Genomic DNA, 13,862 nt, shown 5'->3' on the forward strand with positions numbered 1-13,862 from the left:
GCAAACAAGGCATTTCTTTTAAAAATAAAGAAATGAAATTTTGTCCAGAAAAATACAGCAGTGGAGAAGCTTGTGGAAAATGTACCACACATCAGAGGTTGCAGCTTAAGGATTTTAGGCAAACGAGACTCTTTGAGATAACATTATTCTATTAAAAGGAAGAAAGCCAAACATGTAATAGTACTGTGGTAATGCATATTACTAATACCACAGCCAGGAATTTAATTCTGCTTACTTTGTCTATACTAATCTGTTTCCTGTACCACAGACATGGGTGAGTAAAATGTCAGCTTTAAACCATGGGTTGTGAATCTGGTTTATTCATCTCATTGGAATCTGTTTTAAGCTAGGATCCTCGGTTTGAACATAATACTCAGTAACACTTAATTCAATAAAAGCGAAATTGAATTCTTCTCACAGCTCTGTTGGAGGAGGGGTGGGTGTGTTTGAGAGAGAGAATTTTGGCTACACCCCCTGGCATGTAACCCCTGATCACCCCACCCACTGTTCCTTACAGCCCTCAGGGGCAAAGCAGAAAGATTTATCTACCCTTGCGCTAGACCATGGTTAGCATTTTGTGTGGACACGACCACTGCGGGCTTGTAAAGACATCTTCCTTTCTGCAAGATCATAGAAATTGATGTAGCTCTGCGTGTCTGGCTGCATATGCCTGGCTGCTGGCATGAACTGAATGTTGATTAGGATTAATAAATAGCAGGATAGATGGAGGCTTTTCACTCCTTGGGGCTGCCAGGCAGCTGTTGTGCAAGAAGGGAGCTTGCTGTTTTGAGTTTTCTCAGCTGCTTTTCTTGGGATGCTACTGTTTACCTTTGAGTTAGCGTGCCCTAAGAGGTTGGTAGCCTCCGACGGTTCACTGGGAAAGGAAAAATCTCATTCCCATTGTTTTCCAACAGCGAGTATTTCTCTGTTGGGTTCCAGTCTACAAGGCTTTGTTAGTCATGTAAAATGTGCTTGCTTAGATCCATTTGCAGAAATTCCCTCAAAGGTTTCCGTGTAGGCAAATGGCCATTCTCAGAGTGGATATATACCGTATTTTTCACTCTATAAGATGCACCAGACCACAAGACACACCTAATTTTTGGAGGAGGAAAACAAGAAAAATAATAATCTGAATCTCAGAAACCAGAACAGCAAGAGGGATCGCTGTGCAGTGAAAGCAGCAATCCCTCTTGCTGTTCTGGCTTCTGGGATAGCGGCGCAGCCTGCATTCGCTCCATAAGATGCACACACATTTCCCCTTACTTTTTAGGAGGGAGAAAGTGAGTCTTATAGAGCAAAAAATACAGTATATTTTGGCAGGCGTGTTCAGGCCAGTACTAGCTAGGGTCTGTGTGGCAGAAGAAATATTGTGTTCTGATCTCTGCACATAATACACGAGCGTGCAACTTTGGGTGACATTTTTCTTCCTAGACAAACCATCTTATTCTGTAATGGTTCTATCGTATTATTCTCCTTTGGGCTGGAATCAGCTGCTCAGTGCTTTGATAGAAAAATCTCTAGCAGACAACCGCAGTGTCAGATCAGGCCAGAGTCCAGGTCTTTAAAGGGTTCCCCCATCTAGCAGTGAGTGGAAATGAAGAACAATCCCAGACTGTATTTTCACAGTTTCTGCTGCTGTGCCTGGAGTCCTGAATGCAGCAAGTTCATTTTCGTCTGGGATTTTAATACATCTTCAGTGCAGCTGTTCTAGTCCATTTGCTCTCATAATGCAGGTTTTAAAGAAATGTCTGAGCAGTTTCATTCTTGGGTTAAGTATCTGCATTAAAAATTTACAGCGTAGTTGGAACCTTTCCAATATCCTCAATCAGCACACACCATTTTATTACTATAATTAATCATTTCTGTTAAATGTACAAAGTGCATTATAACACTTATCTCATTTATTCTTGCAACAACCTTGTGAGAGACGTTGGCTTAGGAAAAAAAGGGAATACATTTTACAGGAAACATATTTCTCTTTATACCTAGCTCACCCTTCAACAACACCCCCCCCCCCGGCTTTCTTATGACTCTTGATGGTCTGCCAAACATTATTTCCCTTTATTAAATAGATTCACTGTTCTAGATTTTTGTATGTAGTCCAAAAGCTGGCAGTCATATAGGTGTGAATTTGCCCTTATCGTGTATTGATACATTATCATGTATTGATATACGTCAGTTGCTGTTTTGTTCTTTAAATAAGCCAAATTAGAATTTTCTTTTTGGCTCAGCAAGCCCTGTATTAAGCTATGATTATCAATAATGACAACAAAATGCTTTCCCAGACTTCACAAGGTGCTTTGCATGCATTATCTTTCATGTATAACCTTTATGAAAACACTGTAAGATCAGTATTACTATCCTCATATTTTACACTGAATCATTCCACTTCCCCATCTTCCTACACTGGCTGGCAGCAACACTCCAGGGTCTTAACTTCCCCCAAGTATTGAAAATGAGATGTTCCACCAGCATCCTCTTCTGGGGAATAGTCTTGTAGACCATCATCACATCTCTCCCCTAAATATCCTAAGTATCTATTGATTTGTATTTGAATGTGTTTTCTACGGTGAGATACTGAAGGAACGTGCAGGGTCACATCAGTTTTAAGGACTGCATCTTTGAGTTCCAATGCTAAAGCACTTGGGAGCCCTGTGCACAAGTAGGGTTTTTAACACCTTCAGCTGAATGTGCATAATACAGTAGTAGTAGTAGTAGTAGTAATAATTTATTATTTATACCCCGCCCATCTAGCTGGGTTTCCCCAGCCACTCTGGGCAGCTTCCAACAAAATATTAGAATACAATCATCTATTAAACATTAAAAGCTTCGCTAAACAGGGCTGCCTTCAGATGTCTTCTAAAAGTCTGGTAGTTGTTCTCTTTGACATCTGGTGGGAGGGCGTTTCACAGGGTGGGTGCCACTACCCTCTGCCTGGTTCCCTGTAACTTGGCTTCTTGCAGTGAGGGAACTGCCAGAAGGCCCTCGGCACTGGACCTCAGTGTCGGGGCAGAACGATGGGGATGGAGACGCTCCTTCAGGTATACTGGACCGAGCCTGTTTAGGGCTTTAAAGGTCAGCACAACACTTTGAATAGCACCAACACATAGAATCTCCTTTTGTTAGCAACTCTACAATGAAATTCTGACCCCTGTTGCAGTGCATGCTTAGCACTAATATGTATTCTTTCCCCTTCAGAAATTGACCATTTAATGCTTGTACAAGAACTTGATATTTCTGAGGAGGGGAACTGCTTCCATTAATGCAACCCTTTAAAAAGTCCTTATATTTTCAACGACATTCCAAGAGGGCAGTTTTTAATGCAAAAACCCAAGCTATCAAATACTCAGCTTGGTCCTTCTCTGTATATATTTAATACGACTGTTTTATCAAATCTATAACTGGCACCCCAGATGAGTAAGAAATGTCTGCAAAATTTCCTTGACAAATTTGGTTATGGCTCCAGATTATCTTGATTCTGATCGATATGACTCCTTTATCAAATCTATAGTTGTCATCCCAGATAAATAAGATACGTCTGCAGACTATCCTTAGCAAATTTGGTTATGGCTCCACGTTACCTTGATTCTGATAGATGGAGACATCTAGGAATTCAAGTCTGTCATTTTAATCCCAGGACTGTTGACGATTGGAGAAAATGATGTGACCGCTTCTTTTGGAACATAAGCTTATGGTAGGGTTAGGAGGGGGAAAGTGTTGACAGTAAATACCCATGGAAACTTCATCTTTTTGGTTTGTGGAATGTCTCCTAGAACAAGCCACGTGGGCTATCTTAGACTTAGGAGCTAGCTCTGACTGCTAAACCAAAAAAAATGGTGTGTGTCGTTCTCAGCGCCTTCAGTTGTCGCAGTTATCGTGCTTCTTGGCACTTTGCAAATGTGCCTTCTCAAAGTTGGTGATTGGAAAACAGGCCTCTGCGTGTGACTTGGACCATTGCTTCATTGAGATTAGTAGTAAACAACTTTGTGCATCTGTAACTACTTCTGCTTCCACAGCATTGATTGTTGGGCTGAGCTATTTAGCGGTGTTGAGAGCGACACCTGGTGGAAATGCTCAGCTGACAATACACAATGGTTGCAAGAGCGGCAGAGTTCTTTGGAATAATGTAATTTCTGTAGGTCTCCTGTTTACATTTTACTAGAGCATGCACTCATGCGTTCGTGAGCATTAATGATTTGATTTTTGTCCCAATAGACTGAAGACCCAACCATGGAAAGGCCGTATACTTTTAAAGATTTCCTCCTCAGGCCAAGAAGGTGAGAATATGGACATATATTATAGATGAATAATATAACAGAAGAATAGTAAAGACATAATATGTGTACTGTGTAATTTACAGTTTATGTACAGATTGATAGATAGCTAAAACTAAGTGCTTTTCAAGTTCAACAGGACATTATTTGTCCCTCCTTTTTTACTATTTCCTCTCTAGTCACAAATCTCGAGTAAAGGGATTTCTGAGGCTGAAGATGGCATATATGCCAAAAAACGGAGGGCAAGAAGAGGATGGTGATCAGAGGGAGGATTCTGAGGTAAACTGCTTTAAATACGAGGTTTCCAAATTTCTTTATTTCTCTGTAACTGTTGCATATCTGATAGACATTCTGCTTTACTGATCATATTGCTAAAAGGTATTCTTGTTATTATTTCTTTCATTTAATCGTCACTTTCCACACAAAAGGTTTCGCAGCGACTTTCAGATCCATAAAACACCGAAAGCTTACAATTGTGTAAAAACATTAACACTGGGCTTAGGTCAAAGTTTCAGTACAATAGTGAGGACTTCAGCTACTCCAGATTCAGATAGTTGAGCCAAGTTTGTTTTGGTATTCAACTCAGGCTCCCGTCTACAGCACAGCAGCCAGATTCTGCAGCTATTAACAAAAATGAACTTTGATGGCCAAGCTCAATTTCAGTAATGGAAAATCGTTATAATCTGCAAGTTCTGCAAGAAAGAAGGGAGGCACCATATTCTATCAAGCACTTTGTCCCTTGAAGAAGATGAACAGAATTTCCTCATATCTAGATTTTGTGTCTAAGAGCTAATACATGATGCTCTGCTAAATCTTTGCTGCGATTTCCATTCTTCTTCTTTTTACTATTGGTTCTATCTTATCATTACGTGCTTACATTTTTACACGATTTGTTGTTGGTGGTGCAGCATATAAATTTTCAATATAAACGCTGAAATGCATAAACAGAGCGATTCCGCAGGTGTGGGCAGGAGAGTTTCAGGAGTGAAGCATCAAGCATCATGGGATCCTTTCAGCAGAATATGACGTGGATTCCTACGGCAGGGAGAACGAAATCTGCAGAAAAAGCTTTCATCTGACTACTCAATTATGCTACTTCAATCGCAGCTTACAATGCAACTGCTTTCTTCAAACGTTGCTGCAGCGCTGGTGACCTGTGGCTTGAGTGGGTGGTAATGCATTAGGGTGGATGTTACTTGTAAGTTTGTCATTTGTCACAAGCCAAAGAGCCCACACTGTTAACACATCCAAAGTGTTTTATGAATCAGCCATGAGAGCTGGAACAGCTTTCTATTGAAATTGTATCTTTTCATGATATGAGTGAATCAGATACGAGCCATTTCAGCCTTTATTCCTAGTGATGACCTCAAGGACGAAGCATTGTTTTCCGTCCTAATTGAATAAATGCCAATTCTGGGTTACGAAGCAAGCATAGAATTCCTTCCCATTTTGCTATGTCATGTTGCAGAACAAAGCTGTTCTTTGCAGCAAAATTCCAGCAATATTGGGCAAACTAAAATAACTCTCTTACTCTCCAAAGTTCGACATTAAGTTTATCAAGGAAAGACGTGCTTTGTGTTTTTGCTAAATCGCGCTCGGGGGGATCAGCCTCAACCATGCTTTTTCCATCATTTATATTTCACTAGTGAGATGTGCTTTTTCTGTAAGGCTGACTTTTGAAGGTGGTTAGGAGATAGGGGCTAGTTCAGGATGTTGCAGCCTGCCTCTTTTCTTGAGAAATGGCCCCTGTATAAAAATGCCACCTTTCTTCCCCATCTGCACTATAACTGTCTATATGCTTCTGTGTCCAGCTCAAAGTGCAGTGGTACCTTGGTTGTCAAACTTAATCCGTTCCGGGAGTCAGTTTGACTCCTGGAACCATTCAAAAAGCAAGTTGCGGCTTCCGATTGGCTGCAGGAACTTCTTGCACTCAATCGGAAGTTGCGTCGGAAGTTCGGTTTCCAAAAAACGTTCGCAAACCGGAACACTTCCTTCCGGGCTTCCGGCGTTCGGTAGCCGATTTGTTCGAGAGCCAAGCCGTTCGACAACCAAGGTACCACTGTACAGGTGATTCCTTTTAAAGCCCTACGCCATCTGCTCCTGGAGTGCCGCCTTCAACACATTCTCCCCCATTCTTTAGATCTTTATTTGGAGGTGATGCTCCTCAGTCTAGCTTTCATGGAAACATGATACCGTATTTTTCGCTCCATAAGATGCACCTGACCGTAAGACACACCTAGTTTTTAGAGGGGGAATGCAAGGGGGGAAAATCTTTAAAGGGAGCGCTGAGCAGAGCCTGTATGCATCCCAGGCTCTGCTCAGCGCTCACTTTCACGAGCCGCGTGGAGCGTGTGTGTGGCGCTTGCGGGCTTTTCCCCAAGGAGGGAGAAGGGCAGCCCGTCACTGATGGGCTGCCCTTCTCCCTCCTCAGGGAAAAGCCCCCAAGCGCCACACACACACTCCACGCAGCTCTTTAAAGGGAGCATGGCTCTTGGGGGCTTTTCCGGGAGGTGGGGAAAGGGACTGAGGGACTAAGCCAGAAGCTAGAACAGCAAGAGGGAGCACTGCGCAGCGATCCCTCTCGCTGTTCCGGCTTCTGGGATAGCCGCGCAGCCTGCATTTGCTCCATAAGACGCACACACATTTCCCCTTACTTTTTAGGAGGGAAAAAGTGCGTCTTATAGAGCGAAAAATACGGTATTTGGAGGGATGGAGTGAGTCCTTGTTGAGTGCATTGGGAGAACAACTTACCATAAACAAATGCTTGCTTTGTCATTGCTACCATGCAGCATGTTTCGCTGCTACTATATTATGTGAAATTTTGACTACTGAAAGCCCTGTGGCTTCTCTTCTGTCTTGCTAGAAAGTTGCATACACTTGAATTGGTTTTTTTCAAATTAATTTGCATTTTCCTCCCCCCCCCAAAAGCATGGCTGGGAAGTGGTGGACTCCAATGATTCTCCATCTCAACGCCAAGAGGAGTTACCACCACCTCCCTTACCTCCTGGATGGGAAGAAAAAGTGGACAACCTTGGGCGTACCTACTACGTCAACCATAACAACAGGACAACGCAATGGCACCGGCCAAGTTTAATGTAAGTGCATGCCTTCATGCAGCGTATAATTAACTTATGATACTGAGCACCGCAAGATGTGCTGATGTGGTGTAGTGGTTAAGAGCGGTGGACTCGTAATCTGGTGAACCGGGTTCGATTCCCCACTCCTCCACATGTAGCTGCTGGGTGACCTTAGGCTAGTCACACTTCTTTGAAGTCTCTCAGCCTCACTCACCTCACAGAGTGTTTGTTGTGGGGGAGGAAGGGAAAGGAGAATGTAAGCCGCTTTGAGACTCCTTCGGGTAGTGATAAAGCGGGATATCAAATCCAAACTCTTCTTCATCATCTTATTCTTGAGAGCCAGTGTGGTGTAGTGGTTAAGAGCGGTAGTCTCGTAATCTGGGAAACCGGGTTCGCGTCTCCGCTCCTCCACATGCAGCTGCTGGGTGACCTTGGGCCAGTCACACTTCTTTGAAGTCTCTCAGCCCCACTCACCTCACAGAGTGTTTGTTGTGGGGGAGGAAGGGAAAGGAGAATGTTAGCCGCTTTGAGACTCCTGAAGGGGAGTGAAAGGCGGGATATCAAATCCAAACTCTTCTTCTTCTGATGGTCAGCACCCCAAATGGCTTTCTAAAGTAGTAGGAAAAATTAATGGTGGAAAAGCCCATCAACAGCTATTAACCATAATACAGACATACATAATTTTATTTATGTGCTGCTTCTCCACAGTTCAAATCATGCTCAAGGCTGCTTACAACGTGAACAAAATACACGTTTATGACAAAACAAACACCAACCATCTCCCCCACAATAAATAAGCCTCAGCAACAACTTAGCCCTAGAGTATGTTCAGCAGCCTCAGCTTTTGTAGCTGGAGTCAGTCTGGGCCCCGCCCTCCCAGGTCAGGTGGGAGAAGACCTGCAAGGCAAGGAGCAGGTCTTCCAGAACTAAAAGCTGTAATAACTAAATGGAATCTCTGTATTCAGATTTGGTGCACAAACAGCAGCAGAGGTCTTTAGCTTTCTTGTCATGATCAGGGCACTGGACTAAAGCTTAAAAAGTTTGTGCTTGTTCTCACCTGTAGAGCTGATGTTTGATAGTTGAGGGGTGAAATATGAGACCCCTAAAGTAATATTTGTTGTTCACGATAATGTAAAGGAAGGTGAAGCTAGCAATTTAAAAGCCACACATTTCTGTTAGCTGTTTCATCTGCGTTTATTCCACCATTCGTTCATCAGGGAGCCTGCACTTGTGAGACTGATAGATAGATTCATCAAACAGTGCTGCATTTTCAGTGAAGTAATGCAGACTGCTCTAGGAGGTAGCCTCATAATTGATGGTTTGTAAAATGTTTTGCGGTTGTCTAGAAACAGAAGTTCATAATTTCATAGTCGCTGCTTGCATAGACAATTTAAAATTCCAGGTCATTAGAAATAGTCATTATTTTACAGTGACCCGGGTTGGAAGTTTAATAAGTTAATATATGAACAAATCTTTTGCCCGTAGATGCAGATAATTCTCCTCTCTTTTTGAAAGAAAAATGAAACCTGACCCTAGCTTGTTTTAAAACTGGTAACCATAGTTTCTCGGTGCAGATGAAACAGGAAACTATGGTTACTTAGAGACTTACTGGTTTGATTGCTCACTCTACAAAGTGCTGCATGCATGGGCCAAAGGCTAGTTCATATCTCAGTTCATCAGTCCAAGATGTGATCATCCAAAATCTGCCTTTGTTGTGACAAAATTAAAGTATTTGTTGTATATCTGATAAAAGGGGCAGTTGTTTACAAAACCTCCTGATGCATTTAGTGTAGATCTCCTTGATAGTTCTGTTGCAACAGAATAACAAAGTGACTCTTTCAGATTTTTTAAAATTTTTAAGTGTGGTTTTTTTGGACCAGAGTGCTTAGATTTGCCATTAGTATATGTCTTAGGGTTAGTTTACAGAGAAAAAGAATCCAACTATATTGGCTTATGCTTGATTTTTTAAAAATAATATTACAGTAAAAGTCTAAGTTAATGTATTGTTTGCCCTACTATTATGAATGTTATTTTGCTGATGCCTTTTCACACCAGATTTATTTGTACTGGTGATTGCCTCTTCCATTATTCCCGCTTCACCTTCATGAACCTAATTCACTGCTCAGTTTTCACACAATTATTAAGGCTTAATCTGATGCACTCGCTGCAGTCCCAAACACGTTTAAAGATTAAATCCAGTTTTCCACCAGTGGGTTTTACTTCTGAGTAAGGATACATAGAATTGGATTGTTAATCCTGTTGACTCTACTGGTCTAACACTGTGTGATTTAAAACACTATTTAGAAATGAGTCCTATTGGAAATCAATGCAACTGCCACATAGCGTATCTACAATATAAATAGACTTAAATCTGAGACCTTTACATTTACTGGGTGGAATTCAGCGCCAAGCTGGGGTGAACATTGCAGTCCCCTCTGTTCTCTCCCTGTAACCATTTTTGGGGTCCTCAGACACCACCCCCAAGCTAATTTTGAGGGATAGGGGGAAGCCCTATTGCGCAAGCCTTCTAGACTACAGGTTTGTTTCATTATTTTGAACCAGAGCCTATCATGAACATTGCTGAATCTCTTTAGGCTGCAGTCCTGTGTACACTGAACTTCATGGGACTTACTTCGGAGTAGACATGTGTGGGACTGACATGTAAGACACACATCTTTAGCTTAAAGCCTGCTGTATCTTGAGGTCCCCTCTCAGCATTTCAATTTAATTCCATGCAGTACGGCCTGCCTAGCTTGTTCAATACTTCACTCTGCTGATTAGTCTTCCAAAGTTTTTCAGCGCTGTGAAATTGAAGAATGAAGAGATGGTCCCTTCAGGACATAGGGACGTTTTTCTCCTGTAGTTATGTTTATACAGCAGGATTTATCACATCTCATTATCTGATATTTCCCCTGTGTGGGAGTTTCTTCCATTGCACAAAGACATTTTTGATTAGAGACTCAGCAGTTGATGCTGATTTTCGCAAGTTTACCATCCATTTAGAGAGCAGAGTAGCTCTGTCATAATTTGCTTGTAGGCATTTCGTGTGTATGTGTATCAATATTGTTTGATTTATTGGATAAAGGGGAACGATATCACTGGGACGATATTCTGTGCCAGTATTTTAAAAAAATCTCTCCAACTGAACCAAGCACTCTCATTTCCCCACGACTAGTCCAGCATGTATTTCCCATGTTTCCCATTCATCCACCATAATGAAGTTTTAGATGCTAAAATCTATTTAGCCCTGGTCAGAAGGAAATAACTGTGAGTCTCACCTCTCCTACCTGACCAACAGCAATAAACACTCGTCTCCATAATTGCCCTTTCCCATGTCACCTTCCCATTGATTTGGTTCCATCAAGGAGTCAATTGTCTGTACTCCTTGTCACCAAGATGAAAATAGACCAATCTCGTAATAATTTGATATTTGACCTAACATCTTGCAAACAAATGCAGTTCCGGCATGCAAATGAGAAACTTGTTCAGCTTAAGTTAGCTAGATGGAACTTTGTATTTGTTTCTCCCTGTATTCTGCTTATTTCTTACTCCTTCCATTCTCATTAAAAAAAAATATATCCGTTCTTATTCAAATCTTTGCAGTTATCTGTTTGTGGCCGTGAGCTCAGTGGAGCCCTTGAGGTCTTCCTGTGGTGCTCATGAAGCTTCTGAGCCCCTCCCCAAATTACTACCCCCCTTGGTCTTGCAGTAGTGAGGCTGGTTTATACCATGGGTAGGCAAACTAAGGCCTGGGGGCTGGATCCGGCCCAATCACCTTCTAAATCTGGCCCACGGGCAGTCTGGGAATCAGTGTGTTTTTACATGAGTAGAATGTGTGCTTTTATTTAAAATGCATCTTTGGGTTATTTGTGGGGCATAGGAATTCGTTCACCCCCCCCCCATACAGTCCGGCCCCCCACAAGGTTAGAAACCCACAAGGTTTGAAAAAGTTTGCTGACTCCTGGTTTATACCCTTTTCACCCTTGTTAATTATGTAGAGCTGAAGCAGGAAGTTGAAAGAGTGATGCTCTTTCCCACTTGCTCTTTCAGCTTAAGCTAAGCCTTGGAATTTATGTAATTTTACTGGATCTGGGTTTTATGCACATCCCTTGGGAAAGTGTGCTTGCTCCAGGGCAGGGGGGAAGAGAAGGGACTAAAGGAGATGGCAGGGCAAACACTTGCTCAAATATCCAAATGTCCCTACAGCCCTTAAAAGGTTGGCACCCCCTGGTCGGAGTATTTTTTACCAGATGTGGAAAACAAAATGGTCTCATTAAGCTTAAGCGATGTCACAGTTAGTTCTCCCCACCCCCAGTGTTTCACTGAATTATATACACATGTAATTTATGTTCTCTTCTTACCTTGGTGATGGGAGTGCTTTTCATGTTCACCGCTGAGAATTTTTTTGAGCGTTTCTTAGAATTACCCTTCTAAAAATATGAAAAGCTTAACTTCAAATGGGGGGGTATCAGCTGTACTGACACCAGGCATTAGTTTAACATCCAGTTGCATTTCGCTTTTTTGACAAGCAGCTACGTTTTCTTTCCACTGCGACATAAATATTGCAAGTTGGATGTTTGTTTTTCCTTTGGATTTATAGCCGTAATTTCGGTCATGTACTCTCTAGCTCCAACCTCCCTTGTTGCATTGTCTTTTGACGCTGCAAGTAATCCTTATTTTGATGACTTATTTTGTTAATCAGATTGTTGAAACACCAGCTCCGTTTTTCGATAAGATGGGAAAGTTGATTTATGAAACTCAAAAGAGTTTTGTTTTCTGAATATGAACAAGAGTGTTGGAATTTTATGCTTCTTGATATGAAGTGGTAAAGCTGTTCTACAGAGTATGCTTGGTAGTGGAGTCTCCTCTCTCAAAGATCAATACTTTTAACATAAAGTAAAGGTAAAGGGACCCCTGACCATTAGGTCCAGTTGTGGCCAACTCTGGAGTTGCGGCGCTCATCTCGCTTTATTGGCTAAGGGAGCCGGCGTACAGCTTCCAGGTCATGTGGCCAGCATGACTAAACCGCTTCTGGCGAACCAGAGCAGCGCACGGAAACGCTGTTTACCTTCCCACCGGAGCGGTACCTATTTATCTACTTGCACTTTGATGTGCTTTCGAACTGCTAGGTTGGCAGGAGCAGGGACCGAGCAACGGGAGCTCACCCCGTCGCGGGTATTCGAACCGCCGACCTTCTGATCGGCAAGTCCTAGGCTCTGTGGTTTAACCCACAGCACCACCCGCATCCCTACCCAGTAATGTACTGTGCTTTAAATACCGTACATGCTTCAGGCTGGACTCTGTTCCTATGGCAAGAACTGAAATTTGCCCTTAATGAAGTTGACTGCTTGAGACTGGCTGCGGGCTTTCTTTGCTTTGGAGTACAGAATGATCTCACTTTAATCTGGCTTGCAAGAGACCTAGGGATTCATCACTAGCTGTGATAGGAGATGCACAGAGTGGACTTTATAGGTCCTGAAATGTTGCTTTTAAATTTGGTGCTAATTTAGGTGTGCTGCCACTTACAGTGCTCATACTTGCCTCCTCCTCCGACCTAACTCATTACTCTTTTGTCAACCTAACATTTCAGGGATGTGGCATCCGAATCCGACAACAACATCAGGCAAATAAACCAAGAGGCGGCTCACCGGAGGTTTCGATCCAGGAGGCACATTAGCGAGGATTTGGACCCAGAGGTACCACCCTTGGAGGGTGGAGAGGCACCTGAGGTACATGCAGGACTTAAAACTGGCTTTTCAGTTTGATGCTCTACGTGATTTTACAGAATGTGTGTTAAAGGCAAGATTAGAAAGGTACAGTGTGGGAGATTTATGAGGGGAAAACATAAGTTCCTTCAGCCTATTGTGTGAAGCCTTGTGTTGTCCTTTGTTAGTATATTATTGTTTCCCAGTGACCTTCCTTAGTTAGTAAATGCAACTGAGCAATAGAACAGCTGAATAAGACTTGGATGTTCGGATAGGCCAGATGCTTTGGGACTACAATTCCCATCATCCCTGACCGCTGGTGCTGTTAGCTAGGGATCATGGGAGTTGTAGTCCCAAAACATCTGGAGGGCCGAGTTTGCCTATGCCTAGTATAGGCCAGTCTTTCTCAACCTTGGTCTGGCTAGCTAGGGATGATGGGAGTTGTAGTCCAACAACATCTGGGGACCCGAGGGTGAGAAAAGCTGGTAGGCACCATTTACTGTGGTGGTGTAAGCCCTATTGAACTTATTGGGATTTGCTTCTTGGTAAATATCCAGAGGATTCACAATGGGAGATTGTGGTTTTATTGTCTTAATTTGGTCCAGAAGGCACCTTAATGTCCCACGTCTTCCACCAACACCCACCAACTGTCAAATATTCATTTAGCCAATAGTTTAATCTAGAATATGGAAAGAGTGAGTGGGGGAAGGCACAACTGAGAAAACTATCGCCACTTTTGCTGAGTGGAAGGGAAGTTTAATTAAACATTGTTTTTATTAGATCAAATAATGCTTGCAATTTTAAAA

The 13,862-nt window shown here is 42.5% G+C and overlaps 1 protein-coding gene across 15 annotated transcripts in view; it reads left to right on the top strand.

Annotated features, from left to right (window-relative positions):
- NEDD4L (NEDD4 like E3 ubiquitin protein ligase) overlaps positions 1–13,862 on the top strand; it is a 249,610-nt gene that overhangs the window by 179,421 nt on the left and 56,327 nt on the right. For all 15 annotated transcript variants that reach the window (XM_053408611.1, XM_053408612.1, XM_053408614.1 and 12 more), the window contains 4 exons: positions 4,216–4,277; positions 4,454–4,553; positions 7,203–7,369; positions 12,942–13,080. In XM_053408611.1, coding sequence (XP_053264586.1) covers positions 4,216–4,277; positions 4,454–4,553; positions 7,203–7,369; positions 12,942–13,080 — 468 coding nt within the window. The remainder of the gene's footprint in view (positions 1–4,215; positions 4,278–4,453; positions 4,554–7,202; positions 7,370–12,941; positions 13,081–13,862) is intronic.

The sequence above is a fragment of the Podarcis raffonei genome, chromosome 11, assembly GCF_027172205.1.
Source record: "Podarcis raffonei isolate rPodRaf1 chromosome 11, rPodRaf1.pri, whole genome shotgun sequence".
NCBI lineage: Eukaryota > Metazoa > Chordata > Lepidosauria > Squamata > Lacertidae > Podarcis > Podarcis raffonei.